The following is a 19,904-nucleotide window of genomic DNA, read 5'->3' as shown; positions in this document are numbered from 1 at the left end:
AAAAACTAAGCTGGGCAGTGGTGGCGCACGCCTTTAATCCCAGCGCTCGGGAGGCAGAGGCAGGCAGATCTCTGTGAGTTCGAGACCAGCCTGATCTACAAAAGCTAGTTCCAGGACAGGCTCCAAAGCTACAGAGAAACCCTGTCTGTTTCAAAGAAACCTTGAAAAAACAAAAAAAATCTATAAAATTATTTAAGCAGCAAAAAGCAAATCGTCTTGGGCCTCTAATAGTCCCAGTGTTAGCAGGGACTTTTGAGACTTCTGTCTTTCTTCTGTCTTTCCTACATACCAGCTGACTGCAGAGTCTTAGCTGTCATCTCAGGTTGGTCGACTCGGAGTCCAGTGGCCAAAGGTGTTCTGTGTGCAGCATTCAGAGCACTCAGAGATTCTTAGCAAGCCCATAGTGTAATAGAGGTTATTCTTCTTTAATGATGAGATTCAAGAAACATCACATGCCATGCTCCCTAGCTCGTTGTCTCAGTGGCAAGATATCTCATGCTTAGTTAAGGCTTGTGCACGCAGTTGACATTATCAGTTTGTTTAGGACTGAGAAGTTTTCTGGGCACTGGACAATCATTCCTAAATATAGACCAGTCAGAAGAGTGGATCACATGACATCTTAGATAAATATCCCTTACAAGCTTCCCCTTACTCAACTATAAATACCAAGAGGACACAGTATCTAGTGAGTTTCTACACACCTAGTGCTTAGAACCTAATAACTATTCAATAAAAAACTTTATATGCATAAATATTTTACCTGCGTGTATGTGTATGAACCTCCTGAATGCCTAGTGCCCATGAAGATCACAAGATGTCAGATCTCCTGAAATTGGAGTTATGGGTGATTGTGAGCACCAGGGTGCCAGGAACTAAACCTAGTTATTCAGTTCTGCAAGTGCTTCTAACCGCTGAGCCATCTTTCCAGCTCCCCACTCAATAAATTTTTAACAAACTTACAAATGCCTTGATTGGTACAAAATGAAGTCTGAAAAAAATGATGATTGAAATCCTGAGCCCTAATCAGAAGTTACCTTGGCCAATGGAAGCTAAGCAATTGCCTAGTCTTCCCTCAGACTTAGCAAGGCTGTAGAGTAGGCAAATACCCTGACAAGCACATATGCCATAATTTTAATATTATTTGCTGCTAGGTTGATGGATTCAGTAAGCCTCAGATGGACTTTGTATCACAGTTTGAATCTGTTCTTCAGGGGGAAAACTCTAGATATAAGATAGTATCAGCATATGAAGTTCTTTCTACTGTTATTTTTATTTGTGTGTTATCGGTGTTTTGCCTGCATGTATGTCTGTGTGAGGGTGTCAGATCCTCTGGAACTGGAGTTATAGACAGTTGTGAGCTGCCATATGAGTGCTGGGAATAGAACCTAGGTCCTCTGGAAGAGCAGTCAGTGCTCTTAACTGCTGAGCCATCTCTCCAGCCCACATATGAACTTCTAAGGTCTCCACATGCTCTTCACACAGTGCCTGGGGCTGAGTAAGCATTCCACTGTTTTAGATTATTATTATTATTATTATTATTATTATTATTATTATTATTGTTACAGTTAGCTTTATCATGCCTGGATCACCTATCACCACCCATGCTTTTCTTGAGGAAGCATCATGCTTCTCACCTATCTTCACCATTGAAGGGGCACCATACTTCCCTTATCAGCCCTTGACTGTCAACCACAAGAATAGTCAGTCACAGCTTTTCTTCTTGGACGCATGAGTGGGTTCCCCGCCCCTTGCCCAAGACCACCAGACTCCGTGCTATTCTGTGCTGTTTGGTTTGATGGCACTGAGTTAAGATGGCAGAGCTTTACCTCCTCCCTCCGAAGCCACCAGCAGGTGTTAGATGGCTCCCTGTATCACTTTCTCTTATCTTCCACAAAGTACTGATGGGTGTGGTGATATTTTGTTTGTAATCTAACAGATAAAGCTTGACTGAAGATCAGAGTACAAAGCTAAACCACTAGTTAGCCATAAAAGACCAGGCAGTGGTGGCCCACACTTTAATCCCACCTCTTGGTAGACAGAAGCAGATGGAAGTCTGTGGGTTCAAGGCCACCCTGGACTATACCAAGATTGAATCCGCCTAAAAGAGAAACAGAATTCACACAAAGGTGATCCCAGCACTTGGGATCCCATGCCTTTAATCCCAGCACTAGGGAGGTGGAGCCGGAGTGATATGGCTGGGCAGAGAGAGGAATATAAAGTGGAAGAGACAGGAGCTCAGATGAAGTTTGAGGATTCATAGAAACAGGATAGTCCCTTAGGTCTGAACATTGGTAAAGGTAAGAACTCTAGTGGCTGGCCGTTCTGCTTCTCTGACCCTTCAACTTTCATCTCCTGATATCTGACTCTGAGTTTTTATTATTAAGAACAATTAGAATTCATGCTACAGAAGGTCCCTTTCCCGTGGTCTTCCACTCAGCACTGATGGATGGTCCCTTCCTCGTGGTCTTCCACTCAGCACTGATGGATGGTCCCTTCCTCGTGGTCTTCCACTCAGCACTGATGGTCCCTTTTTCTGTTGTCTTCCACATTGTTCTTATGTTAGAATGATAGAACTAGTAAGGGTTTGTTGTTCCCATGTTGTGTAACTGGGAAACTGTTACATTTGTGCCAGAGGTGATTAATGGTCTATGCCAGCAAGAGGACATAACTTGCCGATGACTATATCCATTTGACTCCATGTTTCTTGGAGATTTGTGGTTTTCCTTGGAAAAGGACCCAAGAAAGTTGCCTTGTTTCCATCTCATAAAAAAGGGTGTGTGCCTACAAATTCATTTGTAAATGCTTGTCTCTTCTTCCTGTCTGGGTGCTAACCTCTGCTGTCTCTGTGGCATGTGACATTCACAGAGCCACTGCCCACAGGGTCTAGCACCTCACTTTGTTCTGTGGACTCACCGAGTTGATCTCAAGGGTCCTGTCCCCACCCACTGTCTTGCTGTACTAAAACTTTCCCCTGTACACTTCCTCTTTCTCTTCTTGGTCTGCAGGCTACTTCGGCCTCTTCTTAAACCTTCACTGGGTATTCCAGGGGCATCCCCACAGTCATCCATCCCATCCCAACCGCCTTCGGTGCCCACACCACCAGACTTTATTCTCAAAATAAGACCTGATGTCCTCACCATCCTCTACACACCTCCATTTCAACACTAACTTTAAGAATTAGGGGTGGGAAAAATAGCTCAGTGGTGGAGTGTTTGTCTAGCATGTGTGAGGCCCTACATTTCATTTCTAGTGACACACAAAAAAATTAAAAAGAAAGAGAGGTTGGAAAAATGCCTCAGTCAGACCTGAGTTTGATCCCTAGAACAACCCACATTTTAAAAAAATTACCATTGTGGTACATGCTTATAATCCCAGTGATGGAGAGGCAGAAACCAGATAGCTAGCCTAGCCTACTGGGTGAGTTCCAGGCCAAAGAGAAACCCTGTTTAAGAAAACGGCACCTGAAAAAATGACACCTGAGGTTGTCCTACACACACACCACACACACACACACACACACAATTATAATTCTTGGAACCAGGCATTGTGAGTCATCCCAGCACAGGGTGTTAGAGCAGCCTAGCAATAGTGAAGCCTGGGCTACAGTAGTGAGTTCTTAGATAACCGGGGTCACAAAGCAAAAATTGTCTTGGGAGGGAGGTTGCTTAATGTTATCATATTAAATTTCTAGTACAAAAAATATATTTATGAAGAATTGTAATTCTAGAAAGAATTGTTCTTTTGTTTGTTTTTGTTTTCTGGAGATAAGGTCTCATATATAGGCTTAGGCTGACCTTCAAGTGGTGAGCCTCCAGCCTCCATCTCCTGAGTACAGGGATTAAAGGTAAATACCCCTACACCCAATAGTAAACAAAAATCTGAGGTAGAAGAGATGGGTCAGTGAGTAAAACCAGTAGCCATGCAACCCTGCCCATTCAAGCTCAATCCAAGCACTCTAGTCCATTTTATTTTATTTTGTTTTATACATATTTTGCCCACGTGTACATCCAAGCACCACTTGGGTGCCTGGTGCCCAAGAAAGCCAGAAGAAACAGGCATTGGATCCCCTGGAACTGGAAGTACAGATGGTTGTGATCCACCATGTGGATCCTGGACATTGAATCCAGATCCTCTGGAAGAGCAATCAGTGCCTTTAACTGCTGAGCCATCTCTCTAGGCCCTGGTGGCATGCGTCTTTAATCTGTGGCAAGATAGGAGTGGAGATAGGAAAATTACCCAGAAGACTGTGGGTCAACTAGCCTAGAATATATTTCAGAAACAAATACCTTGCTACAACAAGGTAGAAGGCAAGAACCAAGTTCCAAATCTTGTCCCCTGACATACACACACCATGGCACATACTTGCCTGCACACACACTCACACACACATAAATTACATATATACAACATACACAAGATTGTCATTTTTTTAGACTCTACACTTAGTATTTAATAGTCTAATGTCTAACTAGAGTGAACTCACTTCAAGCTAAAGAACATTTAGTTTGTATCTTCCCCAAAACCTTTTGGGTATTCTCTAGGGCATATCCTAAACCAGACAGGAAGAACAGTAATGGTGCTTTTAGGAACTCCTCCCTTTTAAAGGCCTCCTTGACACCCCAAAGAGAACTCAGAATCTACAGTCGGGGCTGTCCTCAAAACAAGCCAAAGACTGAAGATGTGTGTCCTTGTTGCAGAAAAGAGATTGGCTGCTGTTGGCCAGAGGGGAACCCCAGATCCCCAGACGCAGCCAGAATGTCCCTGCCAGCAACTTCTATGTGATCACACCATCTCAGTCTCTCACACTGCTGGCGAAGTTGGTGGCCACCAGGGAACTGATGCTGCCTGGTTTCTTCCCCCCGCTGTCCGAGGAGCCACCTGAAGACAGCCTAAAGATCATAGAGGCAAGTGGAGCCTGTGTGTCTTAGAGTTCTATTGCTGTGAAGAGAAACCATGACCAAGAAATTCTTATAAAAAGAAAGCATTCAACTGAGGGTTTGCTTACAGTTTCAGAGGCGTAGTCCATTATCAACGTGGCAGAGAACGTGGTGGCACACATGACACTGGGGCAGTGGTGGAGCGCTACATCCTAATGCTCAGGCAGAGAGACACTGGGCCTGCTGTGGGCTTCTGAAACCTCAAAACCCACTCCCAGCGACACACCTTCTCCAACAGGGCCACATCTCCTAATCTTTCCAAAGTATTCACCAACTGGGGACTGAGCATGCAAATATATGAGCCTTCGGTAGTCAGTCTCATTTAAACCACCATACATGGGGAAATAGAGCAGAGCTTGAGAAAGGGGTGCGGGAGAAAAACAGAGTCATAAGGAAGAAATGGGGAGCAGGCAGGGTTTGTTACGGCCATCAGAAATAAAAACAAAAGTAGAAAATGAAGTGGGAAGAAGTCGATGGTCTGATTAAGGCAGCAAGGCGAAAATTGAGAAACAATCCTGATTTGAGGGAGAGATTTGAGCAGAGAGTTGAGAGAGAAATGGGTCTTGACCTAGGCAAATAATTTGGAATTAGTGCCATTCATTTTAGAAGATCCCATAGACATGGGCACATGCACAAACATGTACACACACACACACACACACACACACACCCCTAAGAATACCCACAGAAACGCTGACCTGAGCTAGTGGGAGCTCACCAACTCTGGACTGACAGCGGGGGAACATGCATAGGCCTGAACTAGGCCCTCGAATGTGGGTGACAGTTGTGTGGCTGGGGCAGTCTGTGGATTCACTGGCAGTGGGACCAGGATGTATCCCCAGTGCTTAAATTGGCTTTTTGTAGCCCATTCTCTGTGGAGGTATACCTTGCTCAGCCTCAAAGTGATGCCAGACTTTGTTGACTCCCCATGGGAGGTCTTACCCTCTCTGAGGAGTGGATGGGGAGTGGGATGAGTGGAAGGTGGGGGAAGCGGGAAGAGAGGAGGGAGAGGGAACTGGGATTGTAAAATGAGAAAAAATTATTTGGTGGCTTTGTAAAGACAGACCAACTATGCATTATATATATTCATAGGATGGGCTTCTTGATAGAGGGACTATAAAGGTGATTAAAGAAGACAATCCCAGCACTTGAAAGAATTGCAAAGTTTAGGTAAGAAATAATGTAATTCTATGTAGGTTCTTTTTCTTACTGGTTTTCTTTAGGTATAGATGATCTTCTGTATTTTAAAATGAACATACTGTGTTTGATGTCAAACACATGAAAAAAACTTACCTATGGTATCAAATTCAACATAATAAATTAAGAGAAAAATATATATGTGGCACAAATAATTAAAACCCAGAGTCTGATATTGGGGTTCAACCCAAAAACCAGAAAATCAAGGCAGCCAAGCCACTAGAGAATTCTTACCTCTACCAAGGCTGAGCGACTGACCGCAGACTAAACCAACTGAGTCTCTCTCCTCTCATTTTATATTCCCTCTCATGCTGGGATTAAATACGTGTGACTCCCTAGTACTGGGGTTAAGGTGTGAGCTCCACCACCTGGATTTATTTCTGCATTGATCTTGTGTAGCCCAGGGTCACCTTGAACTCACAGAAGTCCATCTAACTCTGTCTCCCAAATCCTGGTGTGTGCCACCATTGTCTGACCTCTAGTAGCCTCTGGTCTTCAGGCAAGATTTATTTATCAAAATGCATAATATACCAGTGCATATATATATTTGAATATATATATATATTATTTAAATGAGTACCAACAGGTAGCTAGCTGTGAAGGGCAAAGGGCAAGTACCCCAGATGGGAAAGCTGAGAGCAGCCAGGGGAGGAAGTCCAGACAGGCAGTTCAGGTCCAGGCGTTGAATTTGATTTGTTTAGCTTGGTTAGGAGTGCCTTTTGCAAAAGCCAGCCATCATGACCCTCCTGTCATCTGCACTTGCCTTGGAGAGGGGACCATGAGGAGCACAACAGGGAGGAGGGATCAAAGGAGTGGGAACAAAGGAATGATGGCCAATAAGGGAGATGCCCAATGAGAAGATGTGGGTGGACGTTCATGTCTCCAAGTGTTCGTTACGGTGTTCGAGTGTGTTCATGCCAAGCCTTTAGACAGATGGCAGCATGTCTGTGGCTCCACCTGTGCACCTATGTGACACTATAATCCCGTCATATGCATGTGGTTCCACCTGTGCACCTGTGTGACACTATAGTCCCGTCATATGCATGTGCATTCCTGTGCACCTGTGTGACACTATAGTCCCGTCATATGCATGTGCATTCCTGTGCACCTGTGTGACACTATAGTCCCGTCATATGCATGTGGCTCCACCTGTGCACCTGTGTGACACTATAGTCCCGTCATATGCATGTGCATTCCTGTGCACCTGTGTGACACTATAGTCCTGTCATATGCATGTGGTTCCCCCTGTGCACCTGTGTGACACTATAGTCCCGTCATATGCATGTGCATTCCTGTGCTCTGGGCCTCTGCTGGGGAAAAGGAGTACAAGTCTGAAACTCAGATGCAAAGAGGCAGGAGGCCAGGAGCTGCCTTCCACAGCACCCCTTTCCCCTCCCCTCCACCTCCTCCCTCTCTACTCTCCCTCCCCTCCTCCTCTCTGTGTCTGCGCCCCTCAGGTTGGGGTGACAGAGGAGGCTCTGGATGGGGAGAATGGGAACCACAGTCACAGCTGGCTGGCCGGCTGAGGAGCAGAAGGACAGAGCCGGGGATTGTGCTTGCTGCTTGGCAGCTAAGAGGTGGGCAGGAGTGCCTCGGTTCCCTGGCGGGTCTCACTTCAGGGCCGGCGGCTCCTGGCACAGGATGTTGTGGCCGGAAAACCTAACTACTCAGGAATGCTGTGCTCCAATGTCCTCCTGCAGTGCCCCACTCACCTCAGGCTGGGAACTCCCCGTACTTGTGTTAAGGCCCAGAGCACCCCTACCCTATGTGTAACCTGAAGACACACCTTCCCTTCCTTCCACACTAGACCCCTTGTACCTCTCGGAGAGTTCTGGTTTTTCTCAGAATCCAGTAACCCTTCCTGGGGCCAGTACTAATTCCCGGGGCCAGTATTAAGGGCTTCGGAGTCTCCCATCTACTTCTATTCCTTCGCCTGAAACAGGCACATCCCCCTAGGGCAGAACACCAGTGGGACTCATCTATCTCAGCCTCAACCGCAGGCTGGGGTCCTCCCCCTCCCCCAGCCCCTCAGTACTCGAGTTCCATGACTTGGAGTTCCCGGAATAACATGCCTCCTCTCCTCCTCAGAGCACACTAGACGGCCTGGAGCTGGGAGCCACCTACAACCCCCTGCAAGTTGACAGCTACCTGTACTCACATCTGAGTAACACCTATGCCAAGCCTCAGGGACGCCTCTCCACAAGCAGGGAGAGCAGGGGCCTTAGAAAGGTACCTCTCCCTCCTTCCCCAATCCTTCCCTTTAGCCTCCCATCCCCTTTGTGCCCTGGGCCTAAGAGAGTCCTTTATCTCCCTCCAGCCTGCAACAGCAGCAGTTGTGGGAGAGGGGGGTCGGTTGGTTTTGGTTCTGGTTTGGTTTCCTGAAACTGGGCTCAAGATGTAACATTATAGCCCAGACTGATCTTGAGCTTGCCCTCAACTTCAGCCTCCTGAGGTCACCACGCCTGTGGCTTAGGTATTCTGTCTGTAACTCTTAGTCATCCACTACCTATCTTGTTACGCATACAGGCCACACTGGAACTACAGCCCTCTCTTTGGGAAAAAAAATTAAAAATAAGATAAAAGGGCTGACAGGGAGGCGGAGGTAGAATCGCCTAAGGGAAGGGAAAGAATCTTGAGCTTCAGGCTGACCAGAGCTTCAGCTCCTATCACTAATCACAACATCAGCAAGGGAAGCCTCGCTGAGGACAGTGAGGAAACAGACCTGGACTAGTTCCCCAGAAAGGGGCTCCTCCGGAGAAAAGGCTTAACAACCAGAAGCCAAGCGTGGTGGCCCACACCTGTGATCGCAGCACTCAGGAAGCTAAGGTAGGAGGATTGTTGTACCTCTGAAGCCAAACCGACTATTGTATTAAGGGTTCCCTTTTTGAGACAAGGTTTCTCTGTAGCTTTGGAGCTGTTTCTGGAACTAGTTCTTGTAGACCAGGCTGGCCTTGAACTCACAGAGATCCTCCTGCCTCTGCCTCCTAAGTGCCAGGAAGTAAAGGTGTGCGCCACCACCACCCGGCATTAAGATTTCCTTTTGCTCAGTGGTTTTTCCTGGTTTCTCTGTAACTGAGCATTTAGGAAAAACTTCCATTTCTGTCTCAGCTACAATTGCAGAAGGATGTTTCTGAACTCCAGAAGTAGAAGCAATGGCCAGATGAGGGCTTGGAGGGCAAGCTGGCAGAGAAGGGCACTGGGCAAGGAGATGGTACTGCAGCCTAGGGAACCCTGGGCCTTCAGGGTGCCGCTCTAGAAATGAGATCTGGGAAGGAATTGGGACCAGAGTCGGGCAGAGACCAGTGACTAGAACGTGGGCACTGTCTGGTCTCCATACAAGACTCCCGTTGTCCTTTGCAGGGTGGACAGACCCAGACCAACAGAGTTCGAACAACAGTGGTCCCCCTGACAGTGGCTCCAGCCCCAGGTAGAGCTCCCAAGACGTCAGCAGCCAACAAAACTTCCTCGGGAACCTTCCTGCCCTCTGACTCAGAGGAAGAGTATCCTTCTCAGACCTAAGCCTCCAGTGCCAGGACACAGCCACACCGCACAGGATGGCTGCCTGAGTGCGGATCTGCCTGCTCTCCATTTGAGCCTCCCCACCTCTGTCCCCAGTACTGCCATTGCCCAACGTGGGGCTGAAAGCAGCACACCCAGGCCTGTCTTTTGTCCGGCTGGAATTTTCTTCCTCATTCGGGTTATTTGATAGTTAGTGTTGACACAAATAAATGTCCAGTAAGCCTCTACCATTGTTAGGAGCGTTGCTAGGCCAGAATTTCTTCCTGCAGCTTTGTGTAAGAAGGTGCATGAGCTTGGGTCACCCTTGGGGAAACTGCAACTCGAGAATCATGGTGAGGTTTTCACAGCTCAAGAAAAATGAAGACATTGGAACCTGCACCCTGGTCCAGAAGAGTACCCTTCCCAAACTGCCCACAGCAGTTCCTTCAGCATCAGACATTCGGTCCCTGTAGGCAAGCTTGTGTCTGTGGAGGGGACAGGGCGCTGTCTGGTGCCCAGCAGACGGGAGTAGACACTGTGAAAGAAGCCTACTCCCTGTCCCATCTCCTCTCCCCACACCTCCCTACCTTCCTGTCAGATCCCCTGAACTACAGAAACATAGCTGCCATTTGTCAAATACCTTCCCTAGGCTTTGGATGACACTCAGTGCTCAGGAAATGTATCCATTTTGATGCAAGCAATCTTTTGAAGCTGAGCCAAATTCTCACCCTTGGTGGGAGGACTGCAGAGGAAAGCTAAGGATCGTGGCTAGCAGACAACTGTCGCAGGGCCACCGAGCTAGAGACCAGCCCAGGTGAGCCTGTGGCCACCCAGGCTCTGAGCCACTACCCTTTCCTTCTTCCCCGGCCCCCACCATCTTTCTGGTTCTTCTCTTAATCCCTCCACAACCTCCCAGCACATGGCCACTGTGTCTATTCACACACAGAGACTTTTTCAACCCAAACTGGCTTTAATGAGATTTGTTTTATAAATTAAAAATATGTCTGGCAAAGAACAACACAAGAGTTAGGATCCACACTGGCCTCCCCAGAGTGCATCCTCTCTGACCAGGGGTCCCCTTCCACAGGCCTAGTCCATGAGCCATCCATTCCTTAGCAATATGAGCCTCCCCACAGCCTATCTCTTGGCCTTCTCTACTTCCTGTGACTTCCTGGAGCTGGTCATCCCTTGACGCCTCTGGTCCCCCTAGCCTTAACATAGGCCCCTCCCACCCTCTGGTTCCTGCTGGTTATAACAGGTTTGATTTTCAGTGCCCATGAACTATCAGCATGAACTCCCCATGAATTACCAGCAGCTGCCTCAGGTGGAGCCCTCTGACTTGACCCCTCCCCTGTCATTCCCTACTCTAGAAAGCCCACAGTCCCAAGTCCCTGAGGTTCCACTCTTCTGGACCTTGCTGTACAGTGCTGTGTCTAAGCTGTGGCCTTTGCTGCCACTGACACCTGTGGAACCAGGTTCAGGAAGGACCAAGCCCTGCGGCTTGGGAGCAGGCACAGGCTTCGAGCTGCGTGGAGGTGGCACAGCATAGTCATCTGTAGCAGGGTTGTAAGGGAGCTCATAGCCTTCCTCCTTCGCCCGAGCCTGGCACCACCATGCATCCTTGGGCTCCTGAGGCAGATCATAAAGGCCCCGGGGAGGGGCTGGGGCCAGGCCCTCAGGTTCATCATAGATGGGGTCCTCTTTGGAGTCCGTCAGCTTGGTTTTCTGCAGCTGCTGCTGCACGTGCCCATACAAGTCCCAGTACAGAGGTTTCTTTGCTTGCAACCCCTCCCCTGCCCTAGCAGGGGTGCTGCCCAGGGGGTCCGAGTAGAGAGAGTCCTGAGCAGGGCCTGGGAGAATTCGCAGGGAGTCTAAAGGCTCAGCATATAGGGCTGGGGGGCTGCCCAGGGGCTCCTGAGGAACAGGAGAGGAAACCACCTTCCCCTCGGCCTCCCCTTCATGGGAGTCAGTTCTGAGGACATCTTGTCCCTGTCCCACCTTTCCTTGGGCTTTCTGCTGCTGGATGGCGGCCTCAACTGCCTGAAAGATGTCATTTCCCTGTGCAGTCTGGAAGGTGAAGGTCCCAGGGCCAGAGGGGCAGCGGCGGCCCGCTTCAAAAGAGAACATTACCTGGGGGTGTGAAGGGAAACACGTTATGAGTGCCACAAGAGATGCCCACAGGTCTGACCAAGTTAGTGTACCTGCAGAGAAGAGACCACCTGGGGACGGAATTGGTGGCTTACAGCTACCCTACACCCTCTCTGACAATCATCCTCCCAGAAAGCCCCTGTACCTTGTCCCGGCCATAGCGTCGCAACAGAGTGTAGGGCCAGAAAAGGAGCGGCTCCAGGATTTGACTTTGGGCCCCCAAAGTCAGGAGGGTCAACTTCTCGGCCTCCACCCTCAGTATGTAGGAGCCTTGCAGGCCGCAGCGTTCAGAAGCCTCGGTCCTCTGAGTGGTTACCCAGAACTGGGAGCCTGGAAGAAACACACAGAAAGGGGAAGAAGCGCTGGGGCAGGCTAGGGGCTCGGTAGACTCCAACACCAGCTCCCCAAGAGCACATCCTTTCCCCCACTCCGTTCATGCCAGGCATCTACCTTCCCAGGTGGGGCTGTACAGTGAGTTTTCCAGCATCTCCAGGGCAGAAAACTTAGGCGGGTTCTCCGTCTGCGCCAAAGCCCAGCCGCCTTTCTGCGGAAAAAGGCACAGCGAGAACCTTATGTAGAATTCCCTTGGGTCTGGAGTAGGTCCGGTGCCGCTGTAATAGCCCCATTCTCGCAGGGTCCCTTAGGCCCAGGGCAGCTCACCCCCAACCCCTCACCGGAAAGGCGTTTCTGCATAAAGTCTGCACCCAGGCAGCGCTGGACGGGGCGTCCGCCGCCAGCAGGTGCGAGCGCTGCGCGGTGTCCAGGCGGAAGGCAGTGGCGCCGGGCTCTGGGGGACTCTCCACAGACACAGGGGCCACGCTCACACACTCAGCCAGGCGGATCATCTTGCAGTCAAGACGGCGAGAGCCGCCTCGACCCCCTCCAGAGCTCGACCCCTTGTGGTCAAAGAACTCCAGCCGCGCTACGCCGTGAGGACTAGCCGGGTAGAGCACAGCCCAGGTTTTCCTCCACCTCTGGGAAAAAACGACAGACGCGGTAGTGCGCGGCAGCACGCGCCCCACGGGGAAGAAGAGACCCCCTTGTAGGCCGATCTGAGCCAGTGGCTTCCCAGGCAGGAACACTTTCCCAAAGATAATGCCAACCCAACTCCGCACCAAGGAGGGAACAGTCTGGGGCTTCCTAGGGAACGTCGTGGGGCTCTACAATTGCCCTCGCGGCGTTCCGATCTGCTTCCGGCCCCTTCCCTCTTTCTGGATACTTTCACCCACTTCTAGTCCAGAGGGGTTTCTCCATCCCCCACGCCACACACAGTCACATACACACACTACCTTGGTCCCAAAGCGCTGACTCTGCAGAAAGAGCGGACCCTCCATCACAGCCCCTTCCATGGCCCGGGCGGTTCCTTCCGCGCTTCCTGGCCCGAGGGCGGGGGGTGGGGCGGGGCGGGGCTGCAGGGTGCCGGAGGCGTGCCCGCTCCTCCTTGGCCCCTGCGGCGATGATGGGGGTTGGAGGAAGAGGAGCCTGCAGGAAGAAGTCAGGGTGCCCAGATAAACTAACCGGGGCCTTTATCCTACCGTTCGCACAGTGGTGCCCACTCAGGGAAGCTGTGATTGCCAACCAGAGGCCCGTGGTGCCTGGGAGGTGGGGGGCTGAGACTGATGTCATATGCTTAACGTGACATCAGAGTGAAGACCGTGACATCACCCGCAGGCACCCGGGGGCACCACAACGACCAAGGGGACCCTCGGAACATTAGTTCCCCTTGCGGGACCTGTTCCCATGGCCCAGCCCTGGAGCTGAACTGGACTGTTGATACTCTGCCTAGCGGGGGATGTGAAGGAACGGCTGGGGGCTGGAAAGTTTCCCGCCTCCACAGGGGCCGATCCCGAAACCGTTTGCAAGTCCAGCACCCTGACCGCGTCTGCCGGACCTCCAACCTGCGGAAAAAAAGAAAGCTTCTTTGAGTCGGGAGAGGGGTGGGGGGTAGGGGGACGGCTGCAGCCAGCTCCACGGGGGAGGGGAAGATCTAGAGGAGGGAACTGGCCTGGCTGGAATGGAGGGAGAAAGCGGAATGTGGGAGGGCTCTAGGGGTTGTGGGAGGGACCAACGAAGAGGGGGGAGGAAGGGGGGGTCCAGTCTCCCCTGGCCGAACAATTTTTTTTTTTTTTTGAGAAGTCCTAAAACTAATCTCCAGGACCAGCACTCTGCTCCCAGCCCCTGGAGCTCCGCCTAGGCGAAGAAGGTAGGGGAGACACTGCAGGCCAGGAGGAAGAGGAGTTGGGGATGGAGAGGACGGTGGACCAGGGGGAAAGTTGATTTGGGATGGAGTCAGTCGGAAAAGCCGACCAACTGACAGTTTTCTTATTATGCTAAAGGAGCGAATCGCAAGAGTGGCGAGCTGAGCAGATCTTGGGTTGGAGGCTTCAGGGTGTAGTTAGGAGGCCCTAAACCAGGGCTGCCAAGCCAAATGCCCCCCCCCCAACAAAGCTGTCTTGTCTGAGTTGGGGGAAGCAGTTCTGGGGGCCCCCTTGCTGTGGAGGGCTGTTTTCAGCCTTGGATAGAGAAGGCCTGAACTAAGGAGCCAGCCCTAGCTTGTGGTTGCCCGGTGACAGAAACAGTCCTGTTAGAGGAAGATTGGACAAACCCTGCCTGGCTTGAACCTGGCATTCCTGGGAGCCCCCGACCCTGCAGGGTATTTGTGAGTCCATGTGCTAGGGAGGGTGGCTGAAAGTCCTCCTTCTCTGTCTGTCCTGCCTGGGCATCTGCTTCCACAGAAAACTGTTCCTAGTCCTCTCATTCATAGTTCTCAGATGGCTGCGGCTGTTCTCCCAGGCTCCCCGCGCCTGTACCGCTGTCTGAGCCTGCTGCTGTCCGCACCTGTACTGCTCTCTGAGCCTGTACCGTTGTCTGAGCCTGCTGCCGTCTGAGCTTGCTACTGCAGGGCTCCTCCTGCCATTTCTCCTGTGCCTGCACTGTGGCCTTTATTCCCTCCCCGCGTGGCTTGTGCCTTCTGTGTCACCGCCCGCCCCGTACTATGCGTTTGGGTTTGTATCCCGTCCATCCATACTCAATGTGTCTGTCACCTAGTCTGTGTCCTTCTGGTTTTTTCCCTCCATTCCCACAGTCTCCCTCCTTCCTCTCACATCCTGTCCGTCTGGGTCACCCTCTCTGTGTGTCTCTTCCCAATCGCTCTGTTTATCTGGACCATCCTCACACTTGGCCTGTAACCCCACACCCAGCCCATGAATGGGAGTAAATGAAGAGGAAGGGAATGATGATAATGATGCCAAACTAGGGAAGGACATTGTGGGACAGAACAACTTATAACAGTTTTGTTATTTGCAAAGGGAAAGGCGGGCCTCCCCCCACCCCGCACCCCATAACTAGGTTTCTAAGGCGGTGCCTGTTTTCTTCCCTCTCATCATTTAGTGTCTCTCCCTCTTTGTCCCTTAGTGCCCCCCTCGGGCCTTGCCTGCCATGAGACCTGTCAGTGTGTGGTATTGCTGCTCCTGGGGACTGCTGCTTCCCTTGTTGTATGGCTCCAGTGTGGGGTCTCCATCCCCTTCCACTGACCCAGAGAAGAAGGCGGGAAGCCAGGGGCTGAGGTTCCGACTGGCTGGCTTTCCTAGAAAGCCCTATGAGGGCCGTGTGGAAATACAACGTGCCGGTGAATGGGGCACCATCTGCGATGATGACTTCACACTGCAGGCTGCCCACGTCCTCTGCCGGGAGCTGGGCTTCACGGAAGCCACGGGTTGGACTCATAGTGCCAAATATGGCCCAGGAACAGGTGAGCGATGCTTCGGGCTAGCCCAGACATTACCTAACGCAGCTCAAGACACAGAAAGAAGAACACCTTGATGGCACAGCCATGGGGACATGGTACATCTAGAGTGGATAGAATTAAGTAAATCCATGGATAATAAACCTTCTAACAGTGATTTCTGGGCCATATGCCCTGGGGCTAGCCCGGGCTTCCCATGAGCCTCCAATGCTCTATGTGCACAAAGGGGGGAGGGGCATCGATAAGTTCTCTTCTGCAAAGAATCTGCAGAGCCATGCACACGGATGGCCCAGTGCGGATGACCCCTGAATGATCCAAATGCAGCTAACTTTATGAGAATGTGAGAGCCGGTGAATGGTGTCTGCATGTCCCATGGCTAGAAGGGGTCATATACTACAGCTGGCAAAATCAGGATCCAGGCTAGAGCTAAAATGAGCAAGCTGGAACTCAAGGCACAAGTACGAGTGTGAGGATTGGGACACAATCCTCTGAGGCTGGACGTGCTCAGGCCAGAAGGACACACAGTGGGACTGGTCGGCAGATATACATGCAACCTGCTGTTGTGTTGATGCCCCTGTGCTCACTGGCTCCACCCCTTCTGAGACAGAGTGCCACTTGGAGATGGCACACCTGGAGAGGGACAGTAGAAAGTGGAACTGCTGGGTGGGTGTAGCTCAGAGGTCGTGTTTGCCCTGATCTAGAGAGAAAGAGGGAAGAAAGGGGAGACAGAGATGGGAGAGAGAATGGTGAAACCACTCTCAGAAGCCACGTTTCAGCAGGCATGGCTAAAAAAAAAAAAAAAAAAAAAAAGTCTGGCCCAGAAACAAACAAGCCTCAGTTAGCAATTATGTGTTCATATTCAGGAAGGCCGGTCATGGCTGAAGGGTTTTCTGGGTGGCATCAAAGGACTGAATCAGACCTGGTTGGGGAAAGTTGTAAAGAGTCACAAGGACTTTCTGGTGATTCTGTGGCCTTGTGAGGGAGGCAGAATGGTAAGCTTTGTTCGGCTAGGTGAGGCACCCTGAACACCGGCTGTGACGCATACCTTTGAGAAGGTCCCTCCCAGTTCTGAGTGGTCAGCAATACTGAATGTGATCTGGAAAGTAAGAGTAGGGTTTCTGTGGCAGCAGGCAACGTAGGCATACAGAAAATGCCACAGGGAAGAACGCCAGAGTGAAGTAAAAGAATCTAGGATTCCCAAGTCTCAGTGAGAAGTCAGACTCTTAGGTAAGTGACGTCATATCTGGAGCCCCCGTCTGTTTACATAAAGTCGTCATCTGTCAACTCCGGTCTAATGATAAGTGGGTACATACTATGGCAGAGCGTTTGGCAATAATAGAGACTTAATTATAGCTACTATTGAATGAATCCTTATTGATGAGAATTCAAACATTGATTCTTGGTTGGTGTTGTTTTAATTCATCAATTTTTCAGTGTCCCAGATCACCACCAATCTTGTATCAACCTTATACCCTCTTTCCTTTTCCCCCTCCAGAGTCCCCTGTCCCTTCTCATAAAAAAGGGAGGGTGCAGAATTATCCTAAGGCCACAGGAAGCCACCAGCTTCCTCGGCAGCCCCATTACTCCTTCACCCTTCTTCCTCAAGCATTTCTCTGTCTGCTCACCTCCCTTTCCACAGGCCGGATCTGGTTGGACAATCTGAGCTGCCGTGGGACTGAGGGAAGTGTGACAGAATGTGCCTCCCGGGGCTGGGGAAACAGTGACTGTACCCACGATGAGGATGCTGGGGTCATCTGCAAGGACCAGCGCCTTCCTGGATTCTCAGACTCCAATGTCATCGAGGTCTGTAGTACGCACACGCATGCGCGTGTGCACACACATACCTAAAAAGCTGTGGGATGGCCAGATGTGGTTAGAAGAGATATAAAGGGATTCCATAAACCTTTATGGGGTAATGTAAATTTCTGGGAAACTTGGAAGGTGTGGGCAAATGAGATGCTGCTGCCCTGCAAGATACAGTTCTAAAAACTGCGTATGAGTGCTTTGCAGTCATGTATGTCTGTGTACCCGGTGTCTGCCTAGTGCAGGCAGGGGCTAGAAAAGGCCGCTGGATCCCATGGAACTGGATTGCAGTTGGTTGTGAGCTGCTGTGGGGTCTTGGGAACTGAACTCCAGGTCCTCTGGAAGAGCTCTAGCTCCCGAATCCAACTATTTTAATTATTCACATTCGAGTTACTAAACCTGGCACGAGCCTCTCCAGTTCATTCCTGGTCACCCGTCCCTCCCTCCAACATTGCTGCTCTCCTTCCGTATCTTTCTTACTTTCTCTTAGTCCTCCGACACTTCCTGTGAAGCTTGCCTCCTGTTTCAAGCAGACTTTATTATAGCTTCCCTTTCTAAGTGCCTTCGGGCCCTGTTATTATCTCTCGGGCATGGCACATTCTGCCCCTGTCACACACTGACGCCTGGGGTACACTGCCGTCTGTGGCACATCCCCCTGACAGGCAGTTGGCCTGGCTTCCTCCTTAGCCTTGTCTCGGTGGTCCCAACACTAGACACAACCGGGGCTCCTTCAGGGTGGCACGGCATTGCTACTGGGATTTTTTATTCTTTATTTATTTGTTTGTTTGTTGTTTGTTTGTTTATTCTGCCCCTGCCTCTGGTCTCATCTCAGGTGGAGCATCACCTGCAAGTGGAGGAGGTGCGACTCCGACCAGCTGTGGATTGGGGCAGGCGACCCCTGCCTGTGACTGAGGGCCTGGTGGAAGTCAGGCTTCCTGAAGGATGGTCACAAGTGTGTGATAAAGGCTGGAGTGCTCACAACAGCCACGTGGTCTGCGGTATGCTGGGCTTCCCCGGAGCAAAGAGAGTCAACATTGCCTTCTACAGGTGCGGGGCTCGAGGGTGTGGGCAGACTTTGGCGAGGATGATGGGTACTGGGGGAAGCCCGGGTCTAAGAGAGGGAACCCGGGAGTCTGCTGTGCCACAAGGCAACAGGGAAATCGACCTCGAAGGCTCTCCTACCCAGGATAGGAAACAGGCAGATAGGCTAGTGGCAGGATAAGAGGACATGAGGATGACGTCATCGGTCGTCAGGCAGATTTCCGCCTGTCGGAGGAGGAGGAGGCGTAGGCGGTGCCTGCGGGTGTCTTCTCCAGGCTGAGCTTGGGGCCTCAGGAACTGGGACTGGCCAGCACCGAGTCACCCACCCTAGTGAACGGTTCTGTGCAAAGGGCGGCTTCCTTCCTGAAGCTTCTCGTTTGATAGTTTGGATAAAAAGCCCCTACTAGCCTGGCAGCCAGTTAGAGAGTTGCAGGCTCAAATTGCTCGCCTTCTTCAGCTCTTACCTTATTTCACTTGCTGCCAGGCTCCTTGCCGGCCCGGTGGCTTTCCATTGAGCACACTGCCTAAGGTGTGATCCAATGGGGAAGTGTGTTGTAGAAGTGCCAGTCTTTGAAGAAGGTTGTTGAGACAGGAAACCGTTTCACGTCTTATCTCTAATACCTATAAAGCTGTCTTTTGAACCTGAATATACGCTGGGCAGAAAGCGGTGATAATGTAACCAATATTTCGTTCTCTCGTCTCTAATGAAATTATGGGGGATTTCTGTAGTCTTTCTAAACTCTAGCTTGTTGTTCTCGCAGCAGCCTCCAGCCTCCAATTCAGTACTCCTTCATAGAAAACGCTCAGAGTGGCTTGAGCGCAATTTTATTATTTCAATAATTGTAGATCGCTAAGGAGGGCCACGTGTTCCTTAAGTGCTCACAAACTTTCTGTTTAGCAACTTCCTCTCAAACAGCATTTGTCTGTAGAGTAAGAAAAAAATTTAAAGTCAACGCATTCTCTAATATCCATTCATTTCCATATTTATTGGAACTTTCTTTGTTGTGGTACAAAGGCAGACAGTTGAGTTGTCTGCGGACTGACACCATTTTACAAAAGCTGTGCTGCGCCCTGGTTGTCATCCAGGCTGTCTTTCAGGACCCAAACACTAGGTTCTAAAACAGTGGTGGGATTTAAGTTCAAGCTTTTCCAGGAGAAGAGGATGGAGTGAACCAAGGGCTAGAGAGTCGCTCATCCAGCGTAGTTGATGACCCACTCTGTGACGGCTTCTACTGTAGACTTTGGAGATTCCACAGTGAGCACAGACCAGGGGACAAGTAGAAAATAAGTGAATTTATAAAATGTAAGGATGGTAGTCTTACCGTGTCATGGCTTCTTACTCAAAGAATTGAAAGAGCACATGCAAATAGCCACATAGGAAAGGATTTTATTCTAATGTGAACCGTGTGAAACAGATGGACTGCAAGAGGCCAGCAGGCCGCCTGAGCCAGAGTGCTCCAGGCCACCTGAGCCAGAGTGCTCCAGGCCGCCTGAGCTAGAGTGCTCCAGGCCGCCTGAGCCAGAGTGCTCCAGGA

At 50.6% G+C, this 19,904-nt stretch overlaps 3 protein-coding genes across 5 annotated transcripts in view; 2 read left to right on the top strand and 1 right to left on the bottom strand.

The window, feature by feature from the left end:
• Positions 1 to 9,878, top strand: part of M1ap (meiosis 1 associated protein) — an 84,275-nt gene extending 74,397 nt beyond the window's left edge. The window contains exons 7-9 of one of the 2 annotated variants that reach the window (XM_050164979.1): positions 4,698 to 4,904; positions 8,223 to 8,363; positions 9,495 to 9,878. In XM_050164979.1, coding sequence (XP_050020936.1) covers positions 4,698 to 4,904; positions 8,223 to 8,363; positions 9,495 to 9,653 — 507 coding nt within the window. In that variant the 3' untranslated portion in view covers positions 9,654 to 9,878. The remainder of the gene's footprint in view (positions 1 to 4,697; positions 4,905 to 8,222; positions 8,364 to 9,494) is intronic. The other variant, XM_050164980.1, reaches the window with a different exon arrangement.
• Positions 9,879 to 10,572: 694 nt separating this feature from the next.
• Dok1 (docking protein 1) lies at positions 10,573 to 13,726 on the bottom strand. Its single transcript, XM_050164863.1, has 5 exons — positions 13,070 to 13,726; positions 12,455 to 12,754; positions 12,231 to 12,324; positions 11,926 to 12,110; positions 10,573 to 11,762 (listed from the first exon to the last, which is right to left on the bottom strand). The coding sequence occupies exons 1-5, from the start codon at positions 13,127 to 13,129 to the stop codon at positions 10,953 to 10,955; spliced, it is 1,449 nt and encodes a 482-aa protein (XP_050020820.1). The 5' UTR covers positions 13,130 to 13,726; the 3' UTR covers positions 10,573 to 10,952.
• A 116-nt stretch (positions 13,727 to 13,842) lies between these two features.
• The window catches only part of Loxl3 (lysyl oxidase like 3), a 17,923-nt gene continuing 11,861 nt past the window's right edge, over positions 13,843 to 19,904 (top strand). For both annotated transcript variants that reach the window (XM_050164857.1, XM_050164856.1), the window contains exons 1-4: positions 13,843 to 13,983; positions 15,195 to 15,531; positions 17,165 to 17,328; positions 18,161 to 18,375. In XM_050164857.1, the coding sequence (XP_050020814.1) occupies positions 15,219 to 15,531; positions 17,165 to 17,328; positions 18,161 to 18,375 (692 nt within the window). In that variant the 5' untranslated portion in view covers positions 13,843 to 13,983; positions 15,195 to 15,218. The remainder of the gene's footprint in view (positions 13,984 to 15,194; positions 15,532 to 17,164; positions 17,329 to 18,160; positions 18,376 to 19,904) is intronic.

The sequence above is a fragment of the Alexandromys fortis genome, unplaced genomic scaffold (assembly GCF_014885135.2).
Source record: "Alexandromys fortis isolate MF-2015 unplaced genomic scaffold, M_Fortis_MF-2015_v1.1 scaffold_138, whole genome shotgun sequence".
NCBI classification, from domain to species: domain Eukaryota; kingdom Metazoa; phylum Chordata; class Mammalia; order Rodentia; family Cricetidae; genus Alexandromys; species Alexandromys fortis.
This window is presented reverse-complemented; position numbering and strand designations above follow the sequence as displayed.

Coding starts and splice junctions, on each gene's coding strand:
- Dok1 (XM_050164863.1), bottom strand. CDS start 13,129: ATGGAAGGGGCTGTGATGGAGGGTCCGCTCTTTCTGCAGAGTCAGCGC. Junction 12,755..13,069: donor GTCAGCGCTTTGGGACCAAG/GTAGTGTGTGTA, acceptor GTTTTTTCCCAG/AGGTGGAGGAAAACCTGGGC. Junction 12,111..12,230: donor GTACAGCCCCACCTGGGAAG/GTAGATGCCTGG, acceptor TGTTTCTTCCAG/GCTCCCAGTTCTGGGTAACC.